A 21,659-nucleotide genomic window follows, 5' to 3' on the forward strand; every position below is an offset into this window, starting at 1 on the left:
GAACACAGACAGAGTGGGAGCTGCTGGCTTCACGTTGGGTGCCTGTCCCTGCGTGCCAGAGTCCCAGCTCACCTCTCTGTGAGGTCTGGAGTGAGAGGAGCACTGGGAACTGCAGCCAGGGCTCTGCTGGCAGCGGCTCAGCAGCGATGTGTCAGCCTTTGTGAGTGAGATTCTCCCAAGCGGGTGAGCGCAGGCAGCAAAACATTTAGTGGGAGCTGGGGGCTGTTCGGGCTGGAGTCACTCATTCAGTCATTCACCAAGGCTGCTCCAGGCACGGAGTGGGGCTGGCAAGATGGAAAGCACCGTTTTGTGGTGGTGTTTACACGGAGCAGGTGCTGGGCTGGTGCCTGCCCAGCCCACAGGTATTTATCTCTTGGAAGTGTGGAGCTGGAAGAGGCAGTGAGGAGCCCGAGCTGGGGCTGGAGGACTTTAGTACAAGAGCAATAGATAAAAGCAGTGGAGAGGTGGGAATTTCGGGCTGTGCTCTGACACGGAGGCCAAGTGATTTGCAATTGCTGCTGCACCAGCTGTCTGAGAGTGATCCTGTTCCAGCGCTGGCAGGAGGAGAGACGAGCCCCTCCTCCCTGGATTCCCACCGGGGAAGGGTCACCCGTGCTTCTACCAGAGCAGGAGAGGGACCTGCGTTTGCTGAATTTCCCTCCGGAGTTTTTTCAGGCCACAGAAGATGAGCTGGTAGCGAAAGTGAAAGCCCAGGAGATCCCATGCGGTGGGTGCAAGCGCTGGGGCAGAACGAGCACACCCAGTATTGCTTCCTGCCGCCGCCTCTGCCCACCACCGCACGGCAGCCGCGCCCGGGGTGCCCGTCACCCGGGCTACCCCGCTGCCCGGGGGTGCCAGTGCTGCCAGGAGGAGTCTGCTGTGGGTGCCAGCTGCGCAAGAGCTCCTCAGGATGTTTTTATTATGGCCGCTGTTAACTTTCCCTGTTCGAGCAGCTGCAGAGGAGCTGGCAGTGCCTTGGGTCTCCTCACAGCTCGCAGGGGATGTGGCAGCTTGGAAGAAGGGATGCAGCGTCCTGTCCCAGCAGGTGCCGGAGGTTGTGGCAGCGCTGGGGTTCTCGGCCATGCACGTAGCTGCAAAGTGTCAGCCCAGGCCTGTGGTGGGAAGGAGCACCATGCAGCCAGGGCTGCTTCACACAGAGGGCCTGGTGTCAGCCTGGGCAGCCCTGCAGCCACGTCTGTGGCCACCTGGTACTGCCTTGGTCATTCCCGCTCCCAGAACCAAGGCTTGGTGCTGCTTTGGGCTTCCCTGGTACTTACTGCCAAATTCTGGCACTGGTTTGTGTCCTGCCAGAGCTGCTGGTGTTGAAGCCTGAAGCCGTTTTGAATTCTAGTGCTAGTGCCACTACTCACTTATGACACCCTGTGCCATTACCTCGTGCCGGTACTGGTGGCGTTACCCTGTGCCGTGCCCGGTACCGTCACCCAGTGCCACTGCCTGATGCCATTATCCCGTGCCCGGTACCGGCACTGCTGCCCGGTGCCCAGTGCAGTCACTCAGTGCCATTCATTACCTGGTGCCGTCGCCCCGTGACTGGTACCGCTCCGTTACCCGGTGCCGTTCCCGGTGCCGTTCCCGGTGCCGTTCCCGGTGCCGTTCCCGGTGCCGTTCCCGGTGCCGGCGGGGGCAGGCGGGGGCGGAGCCGCGGCGGGGCGGGGCCGCGCGGGCCGGGCCGGGGCGCGGCGGGGGCAGAGCGGCGGCGGAGCCGAGCGCCGGGAGCCGCCGGAGCCGCGGGAGCAGCGGAGCCGCAGCCGCCGCCGCGGCCGCAGGTGGGCAAAGGCGGGAGCGCGGAGCCGTCATTGGTGCCAGGACCGGACCGGACCGAACCGGACCGAGCCGGACCGAGCGGGCCCGGACCCCGTCCGCCTTCCGCAGCAGGGCCGGGCGGGGAGCAGCGCGGCCGGGGCCGGAGCCGGGGCGTTCTAGTCCGGTCCGGTCCGGTCCGGTCCGCGCTGTTGGTGTTTCGTAACCCCGGGCGGGCGCAGCTGGGCCGGGCGCGGGGCTCGGCGGGAGCCCGGCTGGGCCCGCGGGCCCCTGGGCGGGCGGAGGCGACAGTGGGGCCGCTCCGAGGGGGCGGCGGGTGCGTCCCGGGCCCGTCCTGGTGCCGCGGCGCATCCCGGGGCGGGGGCGCTCCTCGCCCGGCCGAGCGGGGCCGGTTTTCGCACCCGGGCCCCGCCGGAGCGGCGGCCGCGCAGGGCGGCCCCGAGTCCCGGTCCCGGGCCGAGGGGAGGATCCGGGACAGCGCGAGGAGTCCCGTGCCGTGCCGGAGGGGTCCCGCCGCCGGCAGCACACCGGACCGGGATGGCGGGAGTGCGAGCGCCGGTGCTGTCGGTGGCACACGCGGCTCGGGATCGTTCCCCGGCGGGAGCGGCGGCACCACGGGGACCGCGGCGCCCGGTGGCCTTTCACCCAGCTCGGGCGCGGCCGGTGCCTGGGAGCCCGCGGGAGCCGCGGCCACCTGTCCAGCGGGTTACGGAGCTGTCAGGGCTCCGTGCCCGGCCGGCCCCGGGCTGGTGCCAGGCCGGCCCCGGGCAGCTCCTGCCCGGCGGCTCCGGGGCTCCGGTGCTCGGCTCGTACCGGCGCTGCTGAGCGCGCCCCGAGCTGCGCTGGCACGGCCGATGGGCCGGGGCTGTTGGCTCGTTCAATTCTCCGTGAATTGCCGTGCTGGGCACACCGTGGCACGGGGCAGTGACCAGCAGCGGTTTGGTGACAATGTCTGGGCGGGTTGTGGAGGGGAGACAGGGCTGGGCTCAGGGTAGCTCAGTGGTTTGTCCATAGCAGGAGCATTGCACACAATGTCCCTGTGGTGCCGGGCCCTTGGTTAGAGCAGGACATTCCTGGTTGTGGGCTGGCTCGCTGTGCTGGCTGCCTGCAGCCACCCGGGTCCCTGCAGTGCTCGTGCCTGTGCCCAGAGCAGTGTGGGCCCCAGCAGTGGCATGCGAGGGGCACTTAGTGCAGGCACAGGGAGGTGCTCTGCAGAGCCTCAGCACTGCTGTGGGCACCAGGATCCAGCCCTCCATGGTAGGAGCTCTCTCCTCCAGGTCCCGACTCCTGGGTCAGGTCCTTGTGCTCCTGAAGCCATCAGGGTGGCAGCCTGACCTGATGTGGTCCCAAGGTTGTGAAGATGGAGGCTGTCTTCCTGGGTTTTTTAACTGTTCCTGGGGAGCTGCTCATCCCTGGGGCTGGAGAGGGCTGTGCTGTGCCCTGCTGTGCTGTGGGTGCATCATGAGGAGGAGGAGGAGCTCTGGTGTGGGCTGAGAGGTGCCAACAACCTGTGTGCAGGGACATGGGAGAGCTGGGCAGGGAGCAGGGCGTGACAGGTGGCTGTCACCTACTCTGTGTTTTGTGGCACTTTGATAGTGCCCTGCTTTGGGGGTGCTGAGTCCCTACAGTTGTCACTAGAGCCACCTCACTGGGTCTGCTGCACCTGCCTTGTGCCAAGGCCAGTGCTTTGGGGGCAGGGTTAGGGATGCTCTCACCATACAGGGAGCTGCAGCTGGGGATGCTCAGCACAGGGCACACAGAGCCTCTGGAGGGACCTTCCCCTCTCGCTGCAGGGGAAGTGCTGACTCCAAAGTGACGGTGATGGCTTTGCCATGGGGTTTCCCAGCTCTCTCTCGAGTGATAGCAAAACTCAGATACCCTGCTTGCAAAAAATCCCTGCTCCCTGCACTGTGCGACGCCGTGGGCGGCGAGTGGCGACTGCTTTGGGCCGAGTACACTGAAACGGCCCCATCGGCTGGGAAATTACTTTCTAGTTTGCAAGGAATGACTGTAAGGTGGGTCACACTCAGCAGGCTTCACGGCAGCCCTGGGATGCCAGCGGGATGGCAGGCAGGGTGAATGGGACCTCCCTGCCATCAGCATCCCCTGGGTACCTGTGCTGGTGGCAGCATCCCTCTGCCTGCCTGGCTGTGGTGACTCCCAGTGTCCCACACACTGTGAATGCTGCCCTCAAAGCAGCCACTGCAGGGAATCCAGGGCATGGCTAGGGTTAGGGTTGGAGTGCCTACCTTGCCAGCACGGATCAGGGCTCAGCTCTGCAGCCATGCAGGCAGCTCCAGCCTGGGAGGCTGTGCTGGCTCCGGGGCTCCGGCACGCTCCGGGAGAAGTAGCCTCGACAGCTGTAATGTTTCTGTGGCATGCCTTTCCTTTCATGGGGTGTCTATTTTGCAACCCCCAAGTGTTTTGATCCCGGGAGGAAGGGGGCGGGGGTGTTTACCCTGGCACCGCATGGCTGGTGCAGGGATCCAAGTGGTGCTGGGCATGCCTGAATTTCACATGCAGCAACAGTTCTAGCAACATCTGCTGGCTGATAAAAGGTAGGCTGCTGCACGTCGCTGCTCCCGCCGCGTTGGGAAACGTCGAGGGGGAGGCACACTGTGAACACGGCTTCCTGGCCGATAGGGCTGAGCTGACTTGCTGATAAAGCAGAATCCACCCATCTGGCTGCACCAGAGGGGCCAGGAGCACGGGCTGCTCGCAGGCACTCAGTGCTTCCCTGAGTGCTGGGTCCTGCTTCCCACTGTGTCAGGAATGATGTGCCGCCGAGCTGGGACAGCCACAGCAGCATAGCTGAACCACAGCACAGTCACAACCCATTCCCGGTTCAAACAGTCACTGGTGAGTTTTGCAATCTCCACTTTCTGTGTAACTTTGTGTTATGAGCTGGTTTATAGCACAGCTCTGCTGGGGAGGGAACTGGGGAAAAGGGTGGTGCTGGAGAGCCACTGACTGCCTCAAAGAGCCAGAGCAGTGACCCAGCCCTGCCCACCATGTGCTGGGTGCTCATTCTGTCTGGCCTCTTGTCCCTATCACTCAGTGGCCCTGCAAAGCCTTTAGCAGAGAAAGAGGCTGCTCTTGCTGGCAGTTCTGAGTCCCTGCACCAGCTGGAACTGCTGTAAAATGATCTTTGTCCTCTCTGGTGTGAATACCCGACCCTGGTGCTGTTGGGCTGTGGGCCCAGGGGTGCAGCTTCTCTGGCCGTGCTTGTGGAGATGCTGTGGTGAGGCTTATGGTGCAGCTCAGGGGCAGGAGCTCTGCTGCTTCAGGGGCTGGAAAGCCCATCCCAGGGCTAGGAAAGCCAAAACCCATCTGGACGTATTTGTGTGTGTATGGATGCACGCTGTGCTTCACCCATCTCTCGATTTGACTGAGGGTTTTGTTGCACAAACCATTGACGTTGGTTGTTTTATTCACTGTCTGACTAGTCCCCCCTCCTGCCAGCATTCTTGGATGTCTGTGTATCCCCTCTTCAAAAGGCAAGGCTTTACTCCTCTCCATCCTCCTCTGCTGACGTGGTGCAAGAGCATTTCTGTGTGCAAAGCTGCTGGAGATGAACTCTGGGAGTGCAATGGGGGTATGCAGGAGCTGCTCTGGTGTCCTTCTGGCTCTCCCTGCTCACCACACATCCAAAAGCTTCTGCTGTGCCAGCTGGGCTGGCTCTGCAGGACAGCCATGCCAGGGGTGAGGAGGCTCCTGCGCCATGTCCCCAGCCCCAAGGAGAGCTGGAGCATGGCATTGATCTGAGGGGATGGATGCAGCCAGAGCAGCGCCGTTGGTGCCCACATCTTCCCCAGCCCACCTGGGTCCTGCCCAGCAAATCCAGTCTGGCTGTGGGTGGATTAGTGCCATTGTGTGAGCTCACTGGAGCATGGCAGAGAAAATGAAATTGTGTCTCCAGACCCCAATCGGGACTAATTCGATGCTGAAATGAGCTTAATCCTCAGGTCCTTCGCCCAGCCTGTCCCTCCTGGGCTGGCGCAGGTCTGAGCAGGGATTAGCACCGAGCCAGGGGCTGTGATGGATTTGGCCTCGGTGCAGGAGGCTGCCACAGAACCTGTGGGACCCCAGGGTGTGCCCTCAGCGTGGCATCACAGGGATTTGAGGTTGGTCATTATTAGTGTGGGGGGAAAATCCCTTCCTTGAGTGTCCTGGCACAGGGCAGCTGCACATCCCTGCCTGGGCAAGGCCGGAGTCTGGGATGCTGCAGGTGGTCAGTGGCTTTGTGCCTGCCCTGGGATTCCCCCACCAAGCCAGGGGAAGCTCCAGAACTCTGAGCTGGCAACTCCCTGCTGTGCCAGCCCCAAAGCTAGTTAATTCAGCTGCTTGGCCCCAGGGAGCCAGGAGTAATTAAAGCTCTGCCCAGAGTCTCTAATCCTGTCTGGGGGTTTATGGCTGGGGCAGCACCAGTGCTGGCAGGGACTGGGCTCCCCACAGTGGATGTCCTGCAGGAGCTACACTGGACTCGTGCCCATGGGGCTGGCTGGGCACTGGACTCTGCTGATGTGGCTGCAGCATGTGTCCTGCCCACCAGTGCTGGTGCTGCTGCATGCTCAGTGTCTGAAGGAACCCCACTGGTGCCTGGGCAGTGCCTGTATCTGGCTGTGCCTGCCCCACGGTGGCTCTTGGTGCACTGAGGTTTTCTCGAGGTTCCAGCCATTGGATTCAAGGGATTTTGCTGGGTATTTTGGTGGTTTTGGTTTGACGCAGGTTTCTGGGCCTCTCTGATTGGAAGAAATCTGAAGTGAGGAGGAAAACCTTTCCCAAGGGTGGCAAGTGCTGGCAGGCAGAGAGCCTGACCTGTGGTGCAAGATGAGCTGTCGCCAGCCCCCAGCACTGATGCCCCTGGCACCAGTCCCCAGCTGGGGCATCTCTGCCTGTGTGGGGCTGGTGTCCCCTCTGGGCAGGGTCAGGTCACGCATGTGGTGCAATTCACGCTGTGGATTCTCTGCTTTTGGCTCTCAGAGTTGCTGGGACACTTGGACAGTCCTGGTGCTGCTAGTTCCACCTCTGCCTACCTACTCTGCTGCTGTGGGGCCTGTCGCCTCTGCTCTTGGGGGGCACATTGGATTACCAGAGCCAGCCATGCCTCTTTCATGAGTGTCACGGTACAGATGTTTCCAGTGTGGGCTGAGCGGTTCGGCTGCCTCCTCCCCGATGCCACCAGAGCGAAGCCATCAGTTGCTGCCGCTTTCCGTGGGAGACAAACCCCATCAAAGCACGGAGCTTCTAGAAGGAGCTCGCTCCCGTGCCCGTGGGCACTGCCACCTCCCAGGCAGAGCTGGAAACCAGTGTAAAACATGCAAGCAGCCCTTGGCCTCTGTGCCAGCTCCACAATGTGTCGGTGTCACAGCTCTGAGCAGGGCTGGGGGCTGCTCACCATCACCCGGTGCTCCTGCTCCAGGACCGTGAGCGAAGCTGGGGGTGCAGCTGAGGGGGTCCCATCTTCCCCATTGCCCAACTCCTGCATGGCTCCCTGGGGTCCCTCCCTGGCTCTCAGGGCCGGCTGAGGGCAGAGGCTGTGCCGGCTGAGGGCAGAGGCTGTGCCTACTCTGGCCCCGGGGCGGTGTGAGGGGCCGAGGGGCAGAGCGTGCCGCCCCGCCGGCAGCCGTGGCAGGGGTGGCTGCCAGCACTCGGGGGCAGGCTGTCCCGCGCAGGCACCTGACATTTTGGAAGGAAATAGCTGCTCTCCGCTCCTTCCTGTAGTGCGCAGCCAGCGAAACGGCCGCCCGGGAGCCCGGCTGTGCCCGCCCCGAGCCGTAGCCGGGCTGTCCTGGGGCCGGACGCCAGAGCGGGGCTTGAGCGCCGTGAGGGCGGCTGCAGGACGGGGCAGCGCACACCGGGCTCCAGAGAGCCTGAGGGCGGCTGCAGGACCGGGCACTCCACACCGGGCTCCAGAGAGCCTGAGGGCGGCTGCAGGACGGGGCAGCGCACACCGGGCTCCAGAGAGCCTGAGGGCGGCTGCAGGACGAGGTACCGCACACCGGGCTCCAGAGAGCCTGAGGGCGGCTGCAGGACGGGGCAGCGCACACCGGGCTCCAGAGGGCCTGAGGGCGGCTGGCTGCAGGAGCGGGCACTGCACACCGGGCTGCAGCGGGCCTGAGGGCGGCTGCAGGAGCGGGCACTGCACACCGGGCTCCAGCGGGGCCCTGCGGTGAGCTGGTGCGGGCCGGGGGCCGCTGAGGGGTGGCTGTGTGTGGGGGTAACCGGAGCCCTCCGCTGTGCCGAGCGCCCGCTCCCGGCTGTCACCTCCACCGTGTCCGGGGCCCGTCTGGGGGCCGGATCCTGCCCTGGAGGGATCTTGCTTGGGGCCGCCCACCTCGGGGGCTGCGGGACAGCTTCCCGCCGGGCCTGCCGGGGGCAGCGGCAGCGCTGGCCGCGGCAGCACCGGAGCCCCTCGGCGGCAGCACCGCAGGGTGCAGGGTCCGGCCCTGCGGCCACAAGCGGGGCCGGCTCTGACCTGGAAGCGATCGCGGGCTCCCGGAGGTGCCGAGAAACCACGTGTCCGTGTTTACTGCGGCGGGAGGCGCGGCGGGCGCAGGGCCGCTGCCGCCGGGGCCCAGCGCCGCGCCCCTGCCCCGCGAAGACGCCGCTCCGGAGACCGCCGGGCGAAGGGCAGTGCGGGAGCCGAGGGACTGCGTGGGTCGAGGGAGTGGGGTGGAGGGTACAGCCAGAGCCCAGTGGTCCCCCCAGGCCTTTGGCTAGCCCTTGGACCCTGCCTGGCTCTTCACGGCCCTGGGCAAGAGGCTGCTGTCGGGGGCTGTGCCAGCACCAGGGCAGGGGTGTCCTGCTCACGAGGAGGTCTTGGGGCTGGCTCTGTGCAGGGAGCGTCCCGCGGCGGATTGCAGTGAGCATCCCGTGCAGAGCGTGCTCCGGCCCCGGGGTAGCTGCTGCTTGTGTTTGGGTTTTGCCGTGCTCGTGGCATGTGGGAAGCTGCTGCTGCCGTCCTCATCCTGTGAGGCATTTCCCTCCTTTTGTCTGCCCGCGGATGTGCTCTGGCTCTCCTGCAGCTTGGGACTTGCTGGTGCCTACTGCCGCTGTTCCTGCGACCCTTTCCCAGTGTGATCATGTCAGTCCCCTGGTTGCCCCCAGCCCCAGCAGAGCTGCCGCCTTCCCCGTCTTCCCCTCCCCTCGCTGCTGCCTCTGGCCTTCTGAGTGCCCTTTTTGAGGGGGTTTCTCCTGTTTTGCGTTGGGTTTGGCAGTGCTTCCCTATCACCAGTGGGCAGTGAGGCCGTAAGAGGCAGAAATGATGTCTGCTGGCTCCCCTCTCTGCTCGGTCCCTGTGTTGCTGGGGTCCCTCTCCACAGCTCTGGGGTCTGTCCTCAGCAGTGGTCCTACCCCGGGAAGCTGCTGCCTGTGCCCCTTCACAGGCAGTCAGTCTGGTGAGCTCGTCGCTGTGGCTTGTCGAGTGCTGCTGGTTAACCGAGCTGCAGTGACGGGTGGGTTCCAGCTCGCTGCCAGTGAGTAAATGCAAAGTAGCCTAAACCACGACAATTATCTGCCTCTTGCAGTTGTTGGAGTGTGCATGGGGCCGGTGGCTGCCGTGCCTGGCTGACCCATGGCAGTGCTTGAGGCTGCAGTGGCCCCTCTGGGGCTGGAGGTGGCACTGGGGTGGGTGAATGTCCCTGGGCACGGGGGTGGATCTGTCACTGGCTCCCATCCCTCAGGCAGCTGGTGGTGCCACCGAGGAGTGTGATGCTGGAAAGTGATGTTAGGCATGGTCCAGGCCAGGGCAGTGGCTGCCAGCAGCAGCCAGGTGCAGGAGCAGGGCTGCTTGGAAAGGAATCACAGTGGGATCGTGGTGCTGAAGCTTATGCTGACAGAGTTGCTGCCCCAGCTGTGCTGAGTCTCAGGGCCAAAAGTCTTCCCATGGCACTGGTTGCTTGTGCTGGGGTGGTCAGGGTACCCTGCAGCCCTTGGGGAAGTTTGGTTTGCCCACAGATGGGACACAGAGACAAAAATGAGACAAATTTCCCCCAGGAGAAATTGCATGCCCTGCTGCACTGACAATGTCTGTGGAAGTTGTGCTCAAGCCTGGTGCAAATGGTGTTTTGGGGCACACACCAGCTGAGCTCTGCCACCGTCAGTCACTGCACAGCCCCTTGCAGAGGCAGATGTGGTGCTGGTGCTCCTGCTCCCAGGCTGGCACTGGCCAAATGCAGTGCCTGCCAGCTCACCACAGAGCAGCCAGAGACTCGTTGCTTGACAACATGCTAGAGTGGAGTAGGAAATGTTTTGTCACTGTGAGATGGGAAGAGATCACCATTTTATCAACAGGCAGGGCAGTGTCTGTTTGCTCTGTGTCCGTGCAGATGTCCCCACAGTCCTGGGGACTTCGGTCACTTTGTGGTGCAGTGGCACTGGCATGGCTGTTCTTGACTCTGCCCCTTATCAAGCGTCCACAATTTCCAACAGCAGCACGTCCTGCTGTCAGCCATCCCACCTTCCCTTTCCTCCTTGCTGGCGTTCTTCTGCCTCCCCAGGCCCCTCCTTGCCAGCAGCATTTCCAGCTTGGTGATTTCTGTGAATGTGGAAACGTTCCTCCCTTTTTATAGAGGAAAAATTCATTTTTAGCCAGCTCTGGGTTATTGTTCCTCTTCCTGTTCAGGGGCGGGTGTGCGTGGCTCGGGGGCTCTGGCTGTGGCTGCTCCACTCGGACCTGCTGCCACTGTCCCCCAGCATGTGCCCCTGACTGTATGGCAGCACCAGCTCTTTTGGAGCCCTGTGGGCCACTGGGTATTTCTGAGGCTGAATAAAATGTTTCAGGGAGGGGGGGAAGCACAGCCGCCACTGGCTCAGCCCCTCTGCTTGTCACCAGCCGTTGCAGTGATCAGGTTCTGGCCTGGTCACCTGGCCTTGGGACACATCCAAGGCCTTGTGCCCCTGCCTGGCCCCTCCGTGTGGTGCCAAATCCCAGGTGGATAGAGTGTGAGTGTATCTGAATGCTGGTTACTGTAGTGCTGCCTCTTCACTCAGGGGGAACCGTGAGCCCCCCAGACCCTCCTGTGTCACTCACTGTCACATCACCCTCACACAGCCAGCTGCAGGCTGTTTCTCCAGCCCCCTCTAGCCACAGGTGACCCAGGGGACACACTGGATTTTAGTGGAGATGCTGTCGCCACTATCTCATCCCTGCCTGCCCCTCGGGGAGCCAAGCTGTGTGGTGGGTGGAATCCCTGCATGCAGCCAGAGCCGCCCCAAAACTGTTTTGGGAAGGTCCATGTGTCTCCACCAGGGCATGGGGTACACAGCGGCCCTGGCGCTGGGGACTTGTTAGGGATTGTGGTGCCACGTGGGCTCATGGGGCTGGGGCTGTTCCTGCCTGCCGGCGCTGCCAGGGTGTGGGCAGGAGTGGGGTGAGCGCAGGGGGGGCCTCTGCTCTGCGTCACCCTGGATTTCTGGGCAGCCCTTCCTCCCCCTGGCCTGTTTCCTCATTTGCGTGGCCAGCGATGGCTGCGATCCCGTGGTGCAGTGAGGGGAAATGAGAACCATGTGGAGAGGCCATGCAGAGGCACGTCCCTGGCCCCGGGCACCCCCAGGGCTGTTCCTAGAAAAGAGGGGGTGACTCAGAGTCAGGGTCCACTGCCCCCGCATGCCCTATCTTTCAGCAGCTGGAGACAGTGCTGGCAGCAGCAGGGACTCAGGCACTCCTGCCGAGGGTGTGGGTACAGCGGGGGCCAGACCCCTCGGAGCACAGTGCCTGCCTGTCTCCTGCTGGAGCTGAGGCAGTGTGTCTCCCTGACAGCGTGTCTCCCGCAGGTGCTGAACCATGGCGGTGTGGATCCAGGCCCAGCAGCTCCAGGGCGAAGCCCTGCGGCAGATGCAGGCGCTCTATGGGCAGCACTTCCCCATCGAGGTGCGGCATTACCTGTCGCAGTGGATCGAGAGCCAGGCATGGTAGGTCAGGGTGTGCCCTTCCCAGGGGGTGCTGTGGCTGCCCCGGGGTACAGGTGCCCTGACACTGCTCTGCTCTGCACGCAGGGACTCCATCGACCTCGACAACCCCCAGGAGAATGTGAAGGCGACACAGCTTCTGGAGGGGCTGATCCAGGAGCTGCAGAAGAAGGCAGACCACCAAGTGGGTGAGGACGGCTTCCTGCTGAAGATCAAGCTGGGGCACTACGCCACGCAGCTGCAGGCGAGTGGGGGGCTGTGGGCAGGGGTGCAAGGCCAGGGGGGTCCCTGCCCTGTGCCTGGCTCAGGCAGTGCTCTCCCCACAGAACACGTATGACCGATGCCCCATGGAGCTGGTGCGCTGCATCCGGCACATCCTCTACCACGAGCAGCGGCTGGTGCGGGAGGCGAACAATGTGAGTGCGGGCTGGGAGGGGTGAGCAGAGGGACGGGGTGGGGGGATGCTCAGGGGCTCTTCTCCATGATGATGGGAGCAGCCCTGAGGCAGGATTGGGGAGGGTCTCCTCGTTGTGCTGAGCGCACCCTGTGCCACATGCAGAGCCCTTCCCCATCTGGCTCCCTGGTGGACGCCATGTCCCAGAAGCACCTGCAGATCAACCAGACCTTCGAGGAGCTGCGGCTCATCACTCAGGACTCGGAGAATGAGCTCAAAAAGCTGCAGCAGACACAGGAATACTTCATCATCCAGTACCAGGAGAACATGCGACTCCAAGGTGGGTGGGGGGCCGAGGGGCATGGGCCTGGGGTGCTGGCAGGGCCAGCCTTGACACCATGCCCTGTCCCCCAGCCCAGTTCTCCCAGCTCTCCCAGCTGGGCCCCCAGGAGCGCATGTCACGGGAGACGACGCTGCAGCAGAAGAAGGCATCGCTGGAGGCCTGGCTGCACCGTGAGGCCCAGACACTACAGCAGTACCGTGTGGTGAGTGATGCCACCTGGCTCCCCATGACGCTGTCCCCATGGTCCCTGTGACACTGTCCCTGCACCCCTGATGTTGTCCCACCTGGCAGGACCTGGCTGAGAAGCACCAGAAGACGCTGCAGCTGCTGCGCAAGCAGCAAACAACCATCCTGGATGATGAGCTGATCCAGTGGAAGCGTCGGCAGCAGCTGGCGGGGAATGGAGGCCCTCCTGAAGGCACCTTGGATGTGCTGCAGACCTGGTGAGTGCCTGGTGGGGTGGGTGGGATGGGACGGGGTGCTGAACCCAGTGGATGCTGAGCCCTGCTCCCCCCAGGTGTGAGAAGCTGGCAGAGATCATCTGGCAGAACCGGCAGCAGATCCGCCGTGCTGAGCACCTGTGCCAGCAGCTGCCGATCCCAGGCCCAGTGGAGGAGATGCTGTCAGAGCTGAACGGAACCATCACTGACATCATCTCTGCCCTGGTCACCAGGTACAAGTTGGGCCCAGCTGGGTGGGGGGCCAGGTTGGCCCTGCCCCCTTCCCAGCCCCCCTGATCCCCTTGCCCCCCCAGCACCTTCATCATCGAGAAGCAGCCTCCCCAAGTGCTGAAGACACAGACCAAGTTTGCAGCCACTGTGAGGCTCCTGGTGGGCGGGAAGCTGAATGTGCACATGAACCCCCCTCAAGTGAAGGCCACCATCATCAGCGAGCAGCAAGCCAAGGCCCTGCTGAAGAACGAGAGCACCCGCAAGTAATGCCAGGGGCTGGGGGTGTGCGGCTGGGGCTGCCATGGCAGTGGGGAGCAGGGTGTGGGGCTGGGGAAGGGCTGCACTTTGAACGGCTCCCAGTCCTGGTGTGCCCTGACTCTGTGTGCATTCCTGTGGCAGTGAGAGCAGCGGGGAGATCCTCAACAACTGCTGTGTGATGGAGTATCACCAGGCCACTGGGACACTCAGCGCCCACTTCCGCAACATGGTGAGTGCCCCGTTCCCTGTCCTGTCCCCTTGTGTCCCTGTGTTCACCCTGCTGTCCCCATCTATTCCTCCATGCTCACCCCTGGTGTCCCTGCAGTCCCTGAAGCGGATCAAGCGCTCGGATCGCCGCGGGGCTGAGTCAGTGACAGAGGAGAAATTCACCATCCTCTTTGAGTCACAGTTCAGTGTCGGTGGGAATGAGCTGGTCTTCCAGGTGAAGGTAAAGCCACTGTGTCCCTTCTGCAGGCCCTAGAGAAGCCATGGGCACTGTGCCCACAGGAGTGGGACTGGGCTGGGGCCACATGGGTGCCTGTGGGTGATGCTCCCTTGGTGCCCCACAGCCCATTCTGGTCTCCCTCCTCTCGGCAGACACTGTCCCTGCCTGTGGTGGTGATTGTGCATGGGAGCCAGGACAACAATGCCACGGCCACCGTGCTTTGGGACAACGCCTTTGCTGAGCCTGTGAGTACCAGTGCCATGGGGACAGGACAGGCCCCATCTGCCCGGTGTGGGAGTAGGGCTCAGCCTCCTGGTGGGACATCAGGCAGGGCTGGTGCTGACCATGCTCTCTGCCCCCAGGGCCGCGTGCCCTTCGCTGTGCCCGACAAGGTGCAGTGGCCACAGCTCTGCGAGGCGCTCAACATGAAGTTCAAGGCAGAGGTGCAGAGCAGCCGTGGGCTGACCAAGGAGAACCTGGTGTTCCTGGCACAAAAGCTCTTCAACAGCACCAGCTCCCACCTGGAGGACTACAGCAGCACCACAGTGTCCTGGTCCCAGTTCAACCGGGTAAGTGGCCTGGGCTCTGCCCAGAGCCCCCCTAGTGCTCCTGCTTGTAGGGCTGGATATACCCACCTGGGGGTCCCTGAGTCTCTGCTGCTGCTCCCAATGGCTGTGCTGTGTAACAGAGGCTCAGAGGCTAGTGACAGGAGTGCTCATTATCTGGAGATTTCAACAGGAAAACCTGCCTGGGAGGAATTACACCTTCTGGCAGTGGTTTGACGGGGTCATGGAGGTGCTGAAGAAGCATTTGAAGCCGCACTGGAATGACGGGTAAGAGCCGCCCTGCCCTGTGCAGCCTGGCCCGAGCCCCAAGCCCTGACGCCCTACTCTGCCTAGGGCCATCCTGGGCTTCGTCAACAAGCAGCAGGCGCACGACCTGCTCATCAACAAGCCCGACGGGACCTTCCTGCTGCGCTTCAGCGACTCGGAGATCGGTGGCATCACCATTGCCTGGAAGTTCGACTCCTGTGAGTGTGTGCCAGGCACTGGCATCCCTGGACTGAGTATCCCTGGCCCCAGCCAGGCCACCTCATGCCCTTGGGGTACTGGCACTGTCACAGCAGGCATGCTGGAGTCATCCTCAGGAAAGAGCTTGCGCCAGAGCCCCCAGAATGCCTTGGCTGTCCCATGAGGAGCAGTGCTGCCCTCACTCACTGCAGCCATGGCTGTGTCAGGCCCAAACGCTGGCAGCAGCAGGGAGGAGGAACCAGGCTGAACCCTCCAACCCAGCCCTGGGAAATGATGTAGACTATATGAAATGCAGTTACTCAGTGGTGCTCCCCAGTGCAGGGGTTGTCAGGGGTGGTCTGACCCCATGCAAGAGTCTGTTGCTGTTCACAAGAGCTTTGGAAAGCTACATGACTGAAAAGCACCAGAGAGCCCCACAGAGCCCCGTGGTGGGGGAACATGTCAGGATGAGGCCAGACCTGCCTTGGCTTTGCTGTGCCTCCTATCTTATCCCATTTTCTGGCGACCTGTGCTTTATGCTCAACTGTTGCTGGGGGAGGGATGCAGTGTGGGACATGCTGTTTGCTGCTTGATGTGACCTCGCAGCCCACGTCTAGAGCACAGCCAGGAGCTGCTGCAAATTCCGGGATTCACCGTGATCCTCATGCTTGTCTTGCAGCTGAGAGGATGTTCTGGAACCTGATGCCTTTCACCACCAGGGACTTCTCCATCCGCTCCTTGGCTGACCGCCTCGGGGATCTCAGTTACCTCATCTATGTGTTCCCCGACCGGCCCAAGGACGAGGTGTTCTCCAAGTACTACACGCCGGTTCTCTGTGAGTCCACGCCAGGTAGCGCTGTCCCTTCACCCCACCTGTGTCCCCTCTTTTGTCCATCCAGCCAGGATGGAGCTGGTGTTGTCGGCATTCCCCTGCCCCAGGGCCACACCGGCCCCACAGGGGCTCTGCAGCTGGCCACGCGTGAGCCCCCAGCACTGCCCGGGGTCGTGGCATGTGCTGGTGCTTGGGGCCTCAGTGCTGCCTCCTTCTCTCTAGCTAAAGCTGTGGATGGATACGTGAAGCCACAGATCAAGCAAGTGGTGCCAGAGTAAGTGTGACCCTGAAGGCAGATCCTGGGCAGTGGTTGACCACTGAATTGGCTGGGTTGGGTGGCAGCCCAGGGCACTGCGGAGCTCAGGTCCACCACCAATGGCCACATTGGTGCTGAGCCTTGTGGGACATCTTGGTGACACCACCTGTGGGGCACCCAGTGCTCATGAGACCCTTCCCCACAGGTTTGTCAATGCATCAGGAGATTCTGCCCCTGGAGGGGCCACCTACATGGACCAGGCACCCTCGCCTGCCGTCTGCTCCCAGCCTCATTACAACATGTACACCCAGAAGTGAGTATCACACCCCTATCCCTGTACTGCTGCAGCTGGTCCTCCCCTCACCGCCTGCCTCCCACAGCCCCGACCCTGTGCTGGACCCCGAGGGTGATTTTGACCTGGAAGACACGATGGATGTGGCGAGGCACGTGGAGGAGCTGCTGCGGCGCCCCGTGGACAGTCAGTGGATCCCCCACGCCCAGTCGTGACAGGCAGGCGCCTGGTCCCTTGCCCCTGGCCCCGGCGCTGCGGGGACTGTGCTGTGTTCGTGTCTCTGTGCCAGGGGACAGCGGGTGGGCCCTGCCCCCAGGATTTGCTCTGTGCTGCCCCGAAACACAGGCTGGCGTCCAGCTCTTTGGTGTTTATGCCCTTGTATAAACGGCAGCGGATTTGTCGCATGGTTTTCCTGTATGTTCCTTTTAAGAGGCCCAGCTTCGGCTTTCCGCTTCTGCCAGCACTGGCCCTGCAGCCCCTCACCCCCCGTGGGGCTGCTGGGGCAGGGGCCGCCAGCCCGGCCTCAGGTTCGCTTTCGCAGTCGTCACTAAGAATGTACATGTCGCCTTCTTGTTCTCCCCCGCGGGTGCGTGAGGGCAGAGGGCAGAGGAGGGGTTCTGCCAGGCTCCCCCAGCCCGTGCTGGAGCTCTGCTCCACAGTGGCAGGGTCCCTGCACCTCATCTCCTCTGCCCCCAAGGATGCAGGAGCCCCTCCGGCTCCCGGCCTCGGTGTCCCCTCTGGAGCCGGTGCAGCACGAGGGTGGCAGGGTGCGAGGGCACCCAGCGAGGGCAGGCGGGTGGGCAGGGGGTCTGGGGAAGCGGAGCCCTCTGCCCGCTGCTTCTCCCCTCACCTGGGCGGGAAACTCTGGGGTCCTGGCCATGTTATTTTTCTATCACAGAGTAAATAAAGCACGGAATATTTTTGTAACACAAAAGCTCTGGGTGCCACGTGTGTCTTGGGACAGAGGTGGGTCCCTCTGGGGAGCTCCACATCTTGGGTGTACCAGATGAATGCTGGGGCTGGGCCCGGCGTTCGGGGTTCCTATCCCCGAGGGCAGGGTTATCGGGCGGATCCTGGGGCTCTGTGCGGGCGGGAGGGCTGCCCTGAGCAGCAGGGGCTGGGGCCGTTTTTTCGGGCAAAAAGTAAAGAAAACCGGATCAATGGCCCTGTTTTTCCAAAGAGGGAACTTTCTCTTGATGGAGGGGTAGAGGGCGCTGGTACTGGGGGCTCAGTTGCGGTTGAATTCCCCGCCGAGCGCGGGGGGCTCCGGGCGTGCTGTGTAAAGGTGAAAATGAAAATAAAACCGAAGCGGGGAGGGGGGCGGCGCCGGGCGCGATAAATCTCCGTCATTTCTGCCGGAGGCGGAATAGCCGGCTGGGTGAGGGGGGTCCGGGCCCGGGGCCGTGCCCTGGGGCGGTGTCCGCATTCCGCGATGCTGCTGGCGGTGGCGATGGCGGTGGTGGCCGTGGCCGTGGCTGTGGCCATGGCCATCCCTGCCCTACGGCACCGCTTATTCCGTTCCGCGCTGCGCCGCGCCGGGCGCCGGTACCGGCGGCGGCTGGAGGCTCTGGACAGCGACGTGCGGCTGAGACAGGAGCGGCGGCTGCGGCGCCTGCTGGGCACCGGCACCGGCACCGACACCGGCACCGGCACGGCCGGCGGTGCGCGCGGGGCTGCGGGAAGCGGGCCGGGAAGGGGTCGGTCCCGCGGTTCCTCTCTCAACTTGTGCCTCTCCCGGCAGGCTGGGAGGAGTTCCAGGAGCGGCATCCCCTGGGGCAGCCCTGTCGGGACGAAGCGCCGGGGGTTCCGGTTGCCCCGCTGCGCCCCTGGGCTCTGCTCCCCGGCTGCTGGGACACCGACCCCCGGCTGCAGGTACGGGGAGCGGCGGGCGGCGTGGGCGCGGATCCCCGCAGGCTCTGCCCTCCTGACCCGACCCTTCCCGCAGGGCTCCCTGCTCTACCTGGATGCCCTCGGCGCCGCCTTTCCGCGGGCGCTGGCCCGCCGGGGCACGGCGCTGCTGCACTGGAGCCCCGGCTGTCGCCGCGCCCCGGCGGCGTGGCCGCTGCCCAGCCTGTACTGCGCGCCGGCCGCGGCGGCCGCGCTGCCCTCGCGGGCCGCGGCGCTGCGGGTGCAGCTGCTCTTTGCCCTGCGGCAGCGTGCCCTGCACGTGCTGGAGGCCGGGCTGGCAGCCGAGCTGCACGACGCGCTGCTGACCCTGCGGGCTGAGTGGCCCCGGCTGGCCCAGGAGCTGGAGCTGGGCAGGCTGAGCCCCCAGCCCGGGCTGCCCGAGGGGGTGCGGGACCAGCTGCAGGCACTGCTGACCCCGGCTGTTGCCCGGGCAGCCCAGCTCCGTGCTGAGTGTGCCCGCGGCTTTGAGGGCATCGCGTTGCGCCTGTGGCCGCGGCTGGAGGTGGTGGTGGTGAGGACCATGTACGGTGCAGAGCGGCTCTACTGCGACTCCCTCCTCCAAGCCGAGTGCCAGGGGCTGCCCTTCTACTGCCCCTTCTACCAGGCAGCAGGAGGTGAGTGTCCCCACGCTGGCGTGTCCCCATGGCCTGCCCTGCGTGCCCACAGGGAACTGCTGCCATATGGCAGCACAGATCTCCCTGCCCCAGCAGATGCTGGTGCCTCTCTGTGCTGCATTCCCTTCCTGTGACCTCAAAACAGCTCAGTCCTGGCACCAGCAAAACTTCCCCCTTGGAGAGGGGTGAGGCTTCTGTGGGCAAGGATGGGGGGTCTGGGGAGCTCACATTGCCACGTGCTGCCTCTGCCCAGCCCTGCTTGGTGTAAACCTGTGGCCAGCAGAGCCAGTGCCCCGATTCGTGCTGTGCCCCGACTGGGCTTTCTGCGAGTTCCTGCCCTGCCTGGCCAGCAAGGAGCCACGGACCGTGCTGCTGGATGAGCTCTGGGAGGGCCGCGAGTACGGGCTGGTTGTGACAGCCCAGCCAGGAGAGTACAGGTGCCTCCTCCCTGCTGTGTAGTCCTGGGGGGCTGCCTGCCCCAGCCCTGTGCACCCGTGTCCCCCTCACGCTCCCCCTGCCCGTGCAGGTGCTGTACTGGGGAGGTGCTGAAGGTGACTGGCTTCCACAAGCAGTGTCCCGTGGTGGAACCTGTGCGCAGGTGAGGACACCCCACTGCCTGTCCCTCGCCTCAGGAGCTGGGCCCATTTACAGCAGGGTGTTAACAGGAGGGTGCCAGTGACCCACCCTGTGTGCCTGCACCGCAGGGAGAGCCAGACACTGAGCGTGCGAGGTGAGAGCATCCCTGAGGAGCAGTTCTGCCAGAGCCTGTGCCGCACCCTGACCGTGTGGCCGGGTGCTCGCCTGGTTGACTACATCTGTGTGGAGAGCAGCCTGCTGGGTGAGTTCCCCTGAGCTGTACAAGGCTCCCTAAAAGTGTAGCTGGCACTGCATGGGGGTCTGCAGGGTTCCTGTGCTGCAGCACAGCCCTGGCACCAGCAAAATTCTGCCCCTTGGAGAGGGGTGAGGATTCTGTGGGCAAGGATGGGGGGTCTGGGGAGCTCACATTGCCACGTGCTGCCTCTGCCCAGCCCTGCTTGGTGTAAACCTGTGGCCAGTGGAGCCAGCGCCCCAATTTGTGCTGTGCCCTGACTGGGCTTTCTGCAAGTTCCTGCCCTGCCTGGCCAGCAAGGAGCCTGTGCTGCAGCACAGGAAGCTGGCAGCTTTAGCCTCCTCATGGTTCTGCTCCAGGTGACTCTTCGGGGCCCTGTGCCCCCCACTACGAGGTGTTCATGGAGCTGCAGGGCCTGCGGGACCTGTCGGAGGGGCAGCGCTACAAGGTGAGCAGGACACGGGCTCTGCCCTGGGGCTGTGTGGGGTGGCTGAAGCACACAGAGCTGGTGTGGCAGCGTGGGACCAGCACAGGCAGCTGCCCTCTCTTTGCAGCTGGACCAGTGTCTCCAGGAGGATTTCCCCATCTACAAATCCTTCCGCTTCAAGGGCAGCATCGGGCCCCTGCGGCTGCACCTGGTGAGGCCCAGGACCTTCCCCCGGCTGCGGGAAGCTCTGGGCTCCCCCGTGCCCATGCCCAGGGTCCTGCGTGAGGAGCAGCTGCTGCAGCTCATCCAGGGAGCAGTCATCTCCTAGGGCATCTCCTGCAGCCCCTCCACCCTGGGGGTCACTTGGCATGCACCCTCTGAGGAGGGGCCGTGTGCCCGGGGTGGGAGGGCGTGGGGACAAGGGTGCCCAGCCCCAAGGGCTGAGTGGAGCAAATGGAGACAGTGAGCTTCACCGTGATCCATGGCAGCAGCAGGCACTGGTGGGCACCACTCAGTGCTGCTGTGGAGATGGAGCAGGAGCTTGGGAGCCTCAGGGCAGTGGGATCCTGCAGCTGCAGGACCCCTCACTCAGTGCCTTGGCAGCACCTGCAGCTGCAGTGGAGTGTGTGCCTTTCCCAAGGGAGCACTGTGCACCACAGCCCGTGGCTGAGGCAGAGGGCTCAGCAGAAACCTGCAGGAGCAGAAGAGCTGTGCCTCATCACTGAGCACTGGGGCCCTGTGGCATTTTGTCCCCTGGCAGGGACACTGCAGGCAGGGCTCAGGTGGCTGTGGTGGCAGGTGTCACAGAGCAGCCCCAGCTGGGCTTCAGTGCATGTCCACTGGTTTAAGAATAAGCTCTGGTAAGGGCTGCTTTTAATGTTTTGAAAACCAAATGCAAAATAAAGGAGGATTATCTTTTAAAAATAAATAAAGGACTGCACTCTGGGATTGATTTTTTAGACTATTATTTTTAATCTTCATTAAAGAGATTGCTCAAACAGTCTGACTGTTCTGGGGGCTGAGGAGTTGCTGCTGTTCTCAGGGGTCCTGGGGAAGGGGCAGTCATGAATATTTAACCAGCTGAGCACTCTGGGGGCACCAGGCTCTTTGTGCCTTTGAGGCACATGTGTACCATCGGGAGGGACTGGTCATTTCCCCTCCTGCTCATTAAGTGTTATTTCCAGGGCTGGTGAGGGCGTGTGGGGCACCTGCTGTGCCGCAGCTGCTGCTGCTGGGCAGGAGATGATGTCTTGAACAAGGCTCACACAAAGCAAAGCATCCCCCAGCACAGCCGAGACCCTCACCAAGGATGAACCAGGCTGAGGCCTGCACTGGAAAAACCTGCAGCAAAATTTCTGCTCCAGGTCGGGGAGAAGCTTTCCTTGGGCTGGGAGCACCCCGAAACAAAAGCCTGGAGCTGCTGCCTAGCAGCGCCGTGCGGGGCCGGGGCTGCGCTGGGCGGCTCTGCTGGCACTGCCATGCCCGGGTGCCACCCCGGAGGGAGGGCAGGCTGCCGGGGTGGAACCCGCTGGGCAGGGCCGGGCTGCTGCGTGCCCGGCTGCCTTTGGATGCCAGCCTGCAGGGTCGGTTGGAGCGCCCGGCTGCAGGGAGCAGCTTGTTTTGGGTGCAGGCTCCTTTGTGCTGCCGGTACCAAGGCTGGAGGGTGCGGGTGCCCGGCTGGAGGGT

At 63.5% G+C, this 21,659-nt stretch overlaps 3 protein-coding genes across 5 annotated transcripts in view; 2 read left to right on the forward strand and 1 right to left on the reverse strand.

Moving 5' to 3' along the window:
* ATP6V0A1 (ATPase H+ transporting V0 subunit a1) overlaps nt 1–14,670 on the reverse strand; it is an 80,885-nt gene extending 66,215 nt beyond the window's left edge. Inside the window, exon 1 of the mRNA XM_064400049.1 lies at nt 14,663–14,670. The gene's annotated coding sequence lies outside the window, so the exon portion shown is untranslated. The remainder of the gene's footprint in view (nt 1–14,662) is intronic.
* On the forward strand, nt 1,670–17,129 carry LOC135286825 (signal transducer and activator of transcription 5B). Of its 3 annotated transcripts, none has more exons than XM_064400058.1 (19): nt 1,670–1,787; nt 11,560–11,697; nt 11,782–11,938; nt 12,021–12,110; nt 12,254–12,428; nt 12,503–12,633; nt 12,723–12,874; nt 12,949–13,104; nt 13,186–13,365; nt 13,502–13,589; nt 13,686–13,808; nt 13,958–14,050; nt 14,168–14,374; nt 14,544–14,638; nt 14,705–14,835; nt 15,495–15,665; nt 15,870–15,921; nt 16,109–16,216; nt 16,284–17,129. In XM_064400058.1, exons 2-19 carry the CDS (start codon nt 11,570–11,572, stop codon nt 16,408–16,410), a joined length of 2,364 nt encoding a protein of 787 aa, XP_064256128.1. In that variant the 5' UTR covers nt 1,670–1,787; nt 11,560–11,569; the 3' UTR covers nt 16,411–17,129. The 3 variants fall into 3 exon arrangements, with proteins under 3 accessions (XP_064256128.1, XP_064256130.1, XP_064256129.1); XM_064400060.1 differs by having other exon boundaries at nt 15,495–15,650; XM_064400059.1 differs by lacking the exon at nt 1,670–1,787 and adding an exon at nt 8,284–8,415.
* Nucleotides 17,130–17,556: 427 nt separating this feature from the next.
* GHDC (GH3 domain containing) lies at nt 17,557–20,914 on the forward strand. Its single transcript, XM_064400065.1, has 8 exons — nt 17,557–17,856; nt 17,937–18,067; nt 18,141–18,717; nt 18,971–19,154; nt 19,244–19,315; nt 19,422–19,555; nt 19,906–19,994; nt 20,101–20,914. Exons 1-8 carry the CDS (start codon nt 17,628–17,630, stop codon nt 20,299–20,301), a joined length of 1,617 nt encoding a protein of 538 aa, XP_064256135.1. The 5' UTR covers nt 17,557–17,627; the 3' UTR covers nt 20,302–20,914.
* Nucleotides 20,915–21,659: the final 745 nt, after the last annotated feature.

Source organism: Passer domesticus, chromosome 27, assembly GCF_036417665.1.
Source record: "Passer domesticus isolate bPasDom1 chromosome 27, bPasDom1.hap1, whole genome shotgun sequence".
Classification (NCBI taxonomy): Eukaryota; Metazoa; Chordata; class Aves; order Passeriformes; family Passeridae; genus Passer; species Passer domesticus.